Genomic DNA, 10,496 nt, shown 5'->3' on the forward strand with positions numbered 1-10,496 from the left:
TTTTAATTCTTTAGGCCTACGTTTAGTATTATAATTAATTTGTTCTTTGGAATAACTCATATGTAATGGTTTAATAAAGACCTGGTCATCTATTTACGTGTTTTGTTTTTGTTATGCATGAGTGAGTGTATTACAAAGATGATCACACGTCATTCATTTTGATATCCAGTCATAGGCCTATTTAAACAACATGTAGGCTTTGAGAAACAAAAATATGGAAAAGGCAAATAGTTGGTTGTAGTTTTAATCCTTTAATATAGTACGAAATGTAACCAAACATTTTTTTGCAAACTAAATTTTACATACTAGCGCATTTCTCCATAAATACCGATCATTTCTAACCCTTTACATGCAGATAAATATGGAAAATTTAGCTATTTACATGTAGGTAATAGTTCCTTGACATTATCAAGGTAATGAACAAATAGTTGTTATATTTTATCACGAAGGCCTACATAAACAGACGACACGGAGTTTCAGGCTTTCACTATACACGATTTATCGACATGACATTAACTAACAGCAATGGTAAGTACTGTGCTACTCCAACTGGACCGTAGACGAAATGTTTCACCAAATACAAAAGCACATTAATAGACTAATAGTCGGTAAGGTCGATATAGTGGAGACGGTAGTTATACTTAGTAATTCACATTTGGTACACATCAACTACAACATTCTGTTCAATCAACACTAGTCATCGCAATATTATTGGTAAAACCATTTCATTTTCCATATATCTAGGGACCACATTTGCACAAATCCGTTAAACTGTTATATAAGTATTTACAAAATAAAATATTACATTTTTGAACTGGGAATCTTTATGTACAAAAACCAAATCAGGCCACGACCCGCAGATAGCATGCATTGAGATCTCTTGTGTGCAGTCTTTCAAAAAAGAGTCAGGAAAAAAGCCGTTAACTTGGTAGCTGGCTTTGCACCTTGTCCATGCATCACTCTCTCTCTCTTTCTCTTTAGCCGTTAACCAACCATTTTGGCTTCCTCCTTTTTTTTCTCGGTCCTCGCGTTATAGGCTGACTTTCAAAGTCTTTGATTCCAGTCCTATTTCTGCAGGCTTTGTGAAAATATTTTACACGTACCATTCATTAAAATTTGACGACAGCGTGGTGTGGTGACTGGTCGTGTGGTGTACTGTCGAGGCTGCCGGTGATATGGAACTGGAATTATGGTTCTCTGTGGACGGAGACACGATGGTGGGCGGCGTGGACGATTCGTACCCGGAACTGGCCGCTGGCGACGGTTGAGGTCCTTGCGTGGTAGCCTCGTGAACCTGCAAGACAGTGTTAAACAATACTTAACATTTTACAGTGTAGAATTCATAGACTGGCATGCTTTCTAGAAATATGCAGGCTTCCAGTTTGATTCTTAATTGTGAGTATAATAAATAATAATAGCCTGTTCACGATAAACCACTTTAAATGTCCAGACATTAAAATGTATGATGCAATGTTTTGGATATGACAACAGAGAGGCTCTATGAAGACACAACAGGTATTTGCATTTGCTGCATGGCGTCTCCCTGCTGTTTCTGTGTTCGTGTTTGCTGGAATGTAGGCTATTGCAATTTTATGCATGCACTTTCATTGTCGAAAGGGTGTAGGAATTAAAAATATACATTATAAATCAAATGGAATAGAACATGTAAAAGTAAACCCAATATTGACCTTCATGTGTTTCCGTAGAGAGCTGGGATGTGTGTAGGACTTGTCGCACATCTTGCAGAGATAAGGCTTGTCAGAAGTGTGGACGTGCATGTGTTTCTTCCGGTCGCTGCTGTTAGCAAACCGCCTGTCGCAGCCATCAAACTCACACTTGAAAGGCTTCTCACCTAAACAAATATATATATATATATTTAGATTTTTTTTTAAATGTTACACAATGAAAATATAAATACGTACATATTCCAATTTAACATGAACATTTCAGTGTGGTGGAGGAATTCACATTGAACATGACAAAACATTATCTTCAGGTATATTACAGCATTCGGTTTTTTTCATGGGCTACCAAAATATATGAAATTGCTGTAAGCTATGTATTCATGAATATATGTTGTGATGACATGTTTTCTTGTGCCGCTAAGATAAACAATGCAACAGCATGTCACATTGTCCTATTTCACAACCTATTGAATTCTAACAGGCACAGAATAGAAACACTAGGCTGTAGTGGCACATGACTAAATAAAGCTATTTGGTATTATATGAACAATAGTATGTAAACAAACATAATCAAAACATTGAACTTATAGTAGCATAACATGTATTACGCAAACAGCTTTTGGAGTGGATATTGTGATCGTGCTTTTGATTCTTACCAGTGTGTGTTCTTTTGTGGATTTTTAGATTTTCCGATCGGGCAAACACTTTTCCACAGCCGGGGAAGGGACATGGGAATGGTTTCTCTCCGGTGTGCACTCTGATATGATTTACCAGTTTGTATTTGGCTTTGAACGGTTTTCCTTCTCGGACGCACTCTTCCCAGAAGCAGATATGGTTAGACTGCTCCGGTCCCCCCACATGCTCCACTGTCAGGTGGGTCACGAGCTCGTGCATCGTGCTGAAAGTTTTGTTGCAAGCCTTTTTGGGGTTCGACAACTGTTCGGGCTCGACCCACTTACAGATGAGCTCTTGTTTGATGGGCTGCCTCATGTATCGGAAAAAGGCCCCTGCCCCGTGGTGAGCCGCCATGTTCATGTTCATAGGGCCATAGCCATGCAACTGGGAGGAGGCGTAGTGGTCGGAGCGGGGGCTCGTAACGTGGGCATACTGGTCAGCCCGGCCGTACATGTCCCCAGTAAAGCCAAGGCGCATCTGGCTGTTGACGACATTAGATGACGCATGGCTGGCGGCTTGCTCGTGGAGTCCGGGGAAGAGCAGGTGCCCGGTGGCATCGGAGTGTCCATGTGGCCCTGCAAAACTTCCCGCTGCGGAGGCAAACAGGCTGTGCTGCGCGCTGGTTGCGTCTCCGAAGCCCCGGTTTCTGAAGAGAAAGTCCCGGGTGGAGTTGAATGCTGCCGTGGAGTAGGAGCTGACGTGTGTCGGGTGGTGGTGGTGACCCAGAGCGGCAGCAGCATAGCCGGGAGCCTGGGAGGAGAACGCCGTCTGGCCGGAGCTAAGGTCGTGGGAGCTGTGGTTGATTTTAAAAGCGCCCATCCCGTCTGCGAATGGATTTATCCCCAAAGCCACTTCTCGTTCTGTTACTTCGCCTGTTGAGTGATGCCTTGAGGAGCCAAACGTAGTGACTCCTATGGTGGGGTACTGGGGTCCTGCGTCCAGCAGCATCTTCCGTCAGTCTACAACTCAATGAGGCAACTGAGAGCAGGAATTAAAAATCATGCACAGATATTCTTCTGACCTCTATACCTCTCTCTCTCTCTCTGCTCTGCATGCAAAAATATATCTAGCGGAATTTACTGAGCTGAGCAAACTCCAATCCACATATGTTCTATTTACCTAAAACAAGATAGGAATGTTTCCTGTTCTACCTCTCATCCGATCCACACGCGAATCACGGAGGCTACAATATTGTATTTTGCGGTTTCTCTTCCTGTGGCGAAACTTTCACCTCCCCAGTCAAGCGGTGAGCTTCAGACTGATAGTCGCAATCATTCCTGCAGATAAATGAATTGAAAAGACAACACAGTCCACCCCTGATGAATGGGGAGGAATGGTTTGGGGGGGGGACAACATGTGACCCGGTACTCAGACACTCATTGGAGGAGGCCCTATCCCCCTACCAACGTTCACCCATCAAATAACAATCCGCGTGCCGTGGCCCCTCTCCTATTGGTCCGCGTGCATCATCAATCCCAGGTATTGTGAGATTGCTGACTGTGGTTTTGGTTAAACGGCTGAATAACACAAGAAAGAAAGTTGAGAAATATAAAAGCAACAATAGACGGTGTGAAAATGTAGACAGTCGTCGGCTATTCAGTCTCACTATACACTGCTAAAAGTCAAATGCATGCATGTTCCTCTGCAACTAATGCATAGCAACAACCATTCTCTCCAAGCAATTTTAAAATACACTTTCTCCGAGCATTAAGTTGTGTGCAGATTCTGATGTTGAGCATGGCCATTCGGCTGCACAAGAAGTCAATGTGTCGCTTAATACTGTTGTTGAGCGATCTTTCTCTGACAGCACAGAGACTGAGAGGCAGTATACTACAAACTCTTTGTTGTTGATCCGGGCCTTTTTTCTTCTTCATAGGACACAAGTTGAGGGCATGGCGGTGTCTTTGTTGATTTCCATGGCGATCTTTGGATTCAGTGAAATGTCCGGCGGATGAGAGGGGAACAGAAAAGAACACTCACCCCCCACCCCCTCCTCCTCTCTCCGTTCAAGTGTGAGTTAGGATTATACACAACAATATATTGCGTTTTTCTAACGTTACGTGGGAATCCTACAACACGACCCAAACGTCAATAAGTGACAAGACATTAAACAATAACATAAGGCCACAATGACATGAAAATATGACTAATAATAATCATACATGTACCGTGATACAGCGCGTGTATACTCATTGGTCAGATCAGGTAGGCTAGAGGTCTACCTCCACATAGCAATCGAATGTCATGTCAATGTTGAAAAACACCGAAGTTACAATCCCTAGGTACTCATCACGCCGTGTGCATACAGCACCTCGTTTATGAAGCTGTCGTCGAAGTTTGCACTTCATGTGTTGCTATTTACACGTCAGGTGTTCTTTGTGACCATTAAAACATATAGGGCCTTGACTACAGTTGTCTGTGAACTCTATTCTGCAGCTCGCGCTCTCTCTCTCTCTCCCTCCCTCTCTCCCTCTCTCTCTCTTTCAATCTCTCTCTCTCTCTCTCTTTCAATCTCTCTCTCTCTCTCTCTCTCTCTCTCTCTCCCTCTCTCTCTCCCTCCCTCTCTCTCCCCCCTCTCTCTCTCTCTCCCTCCCCCTCTCTCTCTCTCCCTCCCTCTCTCTCTCTCTCCCTCCCTCTCTATACATTCCTGTTATTTTTGCAGAAGCCTCATAAAGGGAGCATTTGCAGTCAGGACTCTCACATCACCATTCTCACCTAAAACACACGCTGACAAGAATGTCCCAAAAAGAATACAAAAAGTTATCATCATAAAGAAACATAATAATCCGTTATTTAAAATAATTATAATAATGATATCTCAAGCTCTCCTGTTTGAAAACTGGTAATAGCCTGCACTACCCTAACCTGTATGTAGAACGTTGTGGGTTGTCGAAGTTATCAAGTGGGATTTGCGGGGCTCGCTGCTGGAACCTCCGGCTGCTGGAGTTCAAAGCCACATGAACAGACGTGCCATATGAACCATTAAAATATCATCTTGACTGCCAGTTTCTGCTTCATACACTCCAGAGAGACAAACGTGAAGACAACAGAGTCTAGAGTTCTCAATCTTTTTCCGTGCAACTTTTAGTAAGTTTTTAAAGTAGACTACCACAACACACACACAAATCTGGAAGACCCTCCAACAGGTGGAAAACGGTCAGGATGACACGTGTGTCGAAGTGACTTTGAGAAAGGAAGAAATACATTCTTCTAGGACTTCCAAACACATAAAAGGTGTCGGGGAACCATCAAATAAACCAACAGAAAGCAAACATGGTTCATAGTTGAATCATACATGTTTATTTTGACTCATTTATCTGCCATAGGAAGTATCCGGTGATTGACGCATGCGTTGTTGACTGATTCTTTATTTGGATACGGCAATGGAGAACCTCTACATCAGGGTGACCAATGATATGGATTCCATCAGTGGAGGCCTCTAAGTAAGTTATGGTCGATAAGACAGGCTAAAAGGCATTGCTTTGATCTAAACATACCATAACTGTGATAGTGATATTAAGTCTATCATGCGGTGTCTAACAACTGATTTTAATTGCGTTAAAATAGGCCTTATTCTGAAATGCATTTCATTTTAGATAGGCAATCTAATTCCGATTGGTGAAAGGCAAGTGCTACGAGTTATTTGTTACAAAATATGTATACAGTGTATGTATATAGCCTATAAACCCATTACGCGTTTTGGGAATTGCAAGGATATGGTCTGGGCTTGGTCCCTATCCGTTTTCTTTCTAGTTGTTTACAAGAGAGCTCATCTTGGACCAGAAATAACTAAGTGTATATACATTACTGCAGTGTGTTCTCGAGATGCCTCTCTCTCTCTCTCTCTCTCTGCGGACTACAACAACCCTACACTAGGCACCGGGGTGGGAGAGGGGGGGGGGGGGGGGGTGATTCCTACCCGAGTTAAGTGCACGTAAATTTAAGGTAAATCACTGTTTATGCACTATTCTCTATACACGCATTCTGACCTTGAATTTAAGCACGATAATGGTATGCTATTAACCCCTCTATTCGTTTGGGGGGTGGAGATCACAGATTTTAAGGTGTTTTGGGGCTGTGTCTGCAGATATGCTGTATTCTGACTTTAAGTCTTAATTCCACCACTGTTACGTTGCGTTGAAACAATCAATAAGGTCGATCAACCTAATCGGTTTCAAGTGGAACAACATGTAGTTTCTTTATTCTGATAGAAATAACACCCTTCTCCTTGTACTGTCCTTTGCAGATAAGAGCTTTTGCTCAGAGCTGCAGGGTAAATGAGTACATCTGTTTGGATCAGGAGATTGTAAATAGAAATGAAAATGATTTTAGATCTATTTTACCTTATGATCACTGGAGACAAATGTGAAACCAGTGATATGGCAGAAAGCTGAAGCATATCAACTTATCACATTTTCCGCAGTGAAGTTCATGAGATGCTGGCCTTGTAACTTTCAGGGATGAAATGTGGAGAGCCAAGCTATAGGCTTCTGTAGACATGCGCAAATGGCGTACAGGGCCAAACATACATAGATGATTTATGGTTTCTAGAACGGTTTAATTGTATGCCCGACTTTTCACTGTATTTTTTTAAACACTTGGTATCCTTTTAAATATTAAACAATATCAGTAGCCACCGTCAGTTCTATCCGTATACATTTGTAAATGTCACTTTAGTTGTTAGTTTCCTTACATTTAGCATCAATCCATTCCATCATTAGTTGACATGTCTTTCCTCTGTCACGTTCGTGTGGTTGATCCTGAGGATCGCTAGCAGTAGTGGATCATAATGTGGCTTACCTATTACAAGTTGTTAAATAATTGATGATATGAAGCCGACTGCATTTGAACAATCATTTAACTTCAGACCACACGGTAGCAGTTTAAACCTGGAGCCAGGCGCGCGGTTCACGACGACTGGACAGTAAGTCACCACAGCTCCATGATTAGCTAGGATTATTAGGGTACATTTAAAGGACTATTGATCAAACCCCATTGTACACTTTTTCCACTTTACAATACTATTTCATGGATTGAACATTTGCATTTGGCAGCTTCAGGATTAATCAAACCATTGTTTTTTTTTCATTCACCAATATATATCCTGCATAAAGACTCTCCAAAACAGTGTTTTAATGTATTATTAATAAACACTTTCCTAACCCTAAATAATATTCAAGATCAGATTATTTTTAAGTCTAACAATTGGTGCTGAAAAGAATCCTTAATATTCTGAACCGTTCTATCGTGAAGAAACACCACATGTAACGGGATGGCTTAACATAAATGTCCTGAAACTCCTATTGAATGAAAAGTCCACGAGAAAATATGTTGGCCAGCAAGTGGGAGGGGTTTCAGCGTGTTGAATTAAATGTATTCAGTGCCCGCAAGGGAACCACGCCTGCAAAGCCCGTTGCCCACCTGCATAAGGTAAGTCTGAATACCAACTACTGAGAGGTGCTGAGAAATGGCGTGCATAGGGAAGGTGCACATTTCCTAAGTATGAATCAGACCCCTGAAGCAGAGGCCATTTCTTAATCATAGCCATGGTCACGTCGTATTTACTTATTCATGACGTGCTTGACGTGGCGTTGTCAATAGTGAATATGATTCTCAAGTCACGTGCATTTGCTTTGGTTCAGGTAACTGATACACACGCAGGAAGAAGTGAGGAGTGGTCCTCACATGGGTAGTTGGATGGGGGTGTCTAGCATTTTGAGTAGTGTGCAAGTGTTCGGTAGGCTAGTACAAAAGTTGCCGATGTACTTCTTGCCTGCATGTTTTGAGACAACAAGAATAGTCTAAAAACGAAATCGAGCCAAAAAGTTACTCTAGCTGTACTTGTAATGACCACTTTATTGAGATACTAACGCAATATTATAATTAATATTATTATTTTACTGATACACGAATTAATTCAACAATGAGAATGAACCGTTTTTTTTTTGTTCACTAGCGCAATGAGCCTCGTGCATGGATGGAGATAACCCAATCTGGGTCTCTGAAATAAATACCTATTGAGGCGATGGTCACAGAGTAGTCAAATATTTGCGTGACACGCTGTCAAAAGAAATGAAGGCTTTACTGCCTCTGAAATACCCATCGCTCTCTGAGACAACAACCCAATGATTGACTGCTATGGACACTTTATAATCCGACTAATAGCTAAACAGATATACATGGGATATTTGACATGAATCTAATGGTAACGGTTTGACCCCTTTTTTGGGTCAATTCACAGAACAATTCCTATTTGTCTCCGACTGATTTGATTAAGATAAAGGGCACATGCAAGTTATATTAAAATAATACTATTTAAGTAACTGTGGATTAATATGCACTAATTTGTGCATGCATGGATTTACCAAATGTTGAAATTGGAAGGGGAAAAAAATATGCAACGCTTTAGTGGGGAGGACCCATGACAAACATTTGATAATGGTTACTAATATAAATGAATAACATAGAAGCAGTAAAATAGCGTTGGTGGAAATGTTAATGATATCACATCGCAGCTCAGTTCCTTTAATTATGTATCTGAATGTTTAGGTCTAGTGTAGGCTGAATGACATGCACAAAACACGACAGCATAGCAAATAGCACAGACGACCGGGCGACCAGTGGACGTTGTTAGTTTTTAAATATATATGTTTAGCTTTTTTTCCTATTGTGCTCATAGATAATCACCAACTTTTACGCAAAATCAACTATTATGCATAAGTTAACAAACTTTTACGCAGATGTCGACATGCTTAATACCCCAATGCTTACTACCAATAATTTCCCCTTTAAAGTAAATAATATGTTGCATACATATTTAGTATGTTTTCAGACATACATTCTTCAACACACACGTTATAGTTTTTTTTTTTGTCCCCGGAGCAAACGTACAGCCTTCCTCCTAAAAATGGGATGTAACATCATGGACCTTCAGGCATTGGTTAAAAAAAAAGTCTTACGAGTGGAGAGGAAAAACGTGATTAACTCCCATCTTCTAACATAATAATTAAAAACATTCTAAATACGTTTTATTATTTAAGGTATAGTCTAAAAGTAGTGTGGTCACTGGGTTGTTGGTTTGATAGCAGTGAATACTCAAGAAGATGAACTTTTATGTTTTCGACAGCCGTTTCCTTCACCAGTGGACGGCCCTCTCTCAGAGTATCATTGCCAAGTATAACTCATATCTGAGCAAGTCTTATTTTGGGCTTAAATCTCTACCACTCTTGCCTTGTTCTGCGCTGTTCATCAGGCGCCACCTCCCGTTCCCCTGATCCGCTCCCGTTCAGGGTCTCAATCCGACTCTGTTGCGAAATTAGCCCGTTTCATAACAACAGGTCGGTTCCATTACTTTTCCCCGGGACAATGGACGGCGTCGCCCCGATTCACTAATACACAGAAACCGATCCCGCGTCGAAGAGGAGGAAGCGCAGTGAGCAAGGAGGATTGTTGCGGTGCGGAGGACGTTTCTTTATCTTATCGTATCTTTTTTGGCCTTTGAGTGATGCGTAAAAACTCCCCAACTCGGATAATTGCTTTCGAGAAAGGGACTAGTCGATGTTTGAACATATTTTCGCTACTACCACATTTTCTAACTATACCTAAAGGCTACATTTTATGAATTTCAATGACATTGTATTTTCGTAAGTTGTGAAGCTGTGTTTGTCTAGTTATTGTTATGTGTAGCCTACAACATTTTTAGTGGGGCTACTTTGCCTTCAGGCCTACTTTCCGTGACTATTGTAGATGTTGTTTGCTTATAGCAAAACGTGGGTACATTGCGATTCCATAACTCCTAGTCAGTCAGTAGAAGATATGACAGCTATACCTAACGGTTTAACTTTTGAAGTTTAAAGTACAATAACCTTTGCAATACAAATACATCTTTCTCTTCCAAGTGTTGCCTGAGGCTCGGCGCAGGCGCTCTGGCTGCTTGCTGTCACTAAAACAATTTTCTTCACATTGGAAACTGTCAGAAGTGACGTCAATCACGGGGCTCTGACCAATTAGAAGGCGGGGTGATTGTTTAGCTCCACGGGCTGCAGCGCCTACCATGAATCTCTATTCACTATCAAAGCGTCCTGCTGCTGCCGGCCAACCGAATGCGATTCCATGCAGCCACTTTAGAACTTAGAA

General features: G+C 41.5%; 1 protein-coding gene across 1 annotated transcript; it reads right to left on the reverse strand.

Annotated features, from left to right (window-relative positions):
* Nucleotides 1-241: 241 nt before the first annotated feature.
* LOC115123101 (zinc finger protein ZIC 1) lies at nt 242-4,030 on the reverse strand. The gene is made up of 3 exons (XM_029652403.2): nt 2,342-4,030; nt 1,689-1,852; nt 242-1,294 (listed from the first exon to the last, which is right to left on the reverse strand). Exons 1-3 carry the CDS (start codon nt 3,306-3,308, stop codon nt 1,094-1,096), a joined length of 1,332 nt encoding a protein of 443 aa, XP_029508263.1. The 5' UTR covers nt 3,309-4,030; the 3' UTR covers nt 242-1,093.
* Nucleotides 4,031-10,496: the final 6,466 nt, after the last annotated feature.

This window comes from Oncorhynchus nerka, linkage group LG22 (genome assembly GCF_034236695.1).
Source record: "Oncorhynchus nerka isolate Pitt River linkage group LG22, Oner_Uvic_2.0, whole genome shotgun sequence".
NCBI classification, from domain to species: Eukaryota; Metazoa; Chordata; class Actinopteri; order Salmoniformes; family Salmonidae; genus Oncorhynchus; species Oncorhynchus nerka.

Bases quoted from the DNA above. Each gene is read 5' to 3' on its own strand.
- LOC115123101 (XM_029652403.2), bottom strand. From the start codon at position 3,308: ATGCTGCTGGACGCAGGACCCCAGTACCCCACCATAGGAGTCACTACG. The intron at 1,853-2,341 runs GTAAGAATCAAA...ATATTTGTTTAG, and splicing joins CCACAAAAGAACACACACTG to GTGAGAAGCCTTTCAAGTGT. The intron at 1,295-1,688 runs GTCAATATTGGG...ACTGTCTTGCAG, and splicing joins CTCTACGGAAACACATGAAG to GTTCACGAGGCTACCACGCA.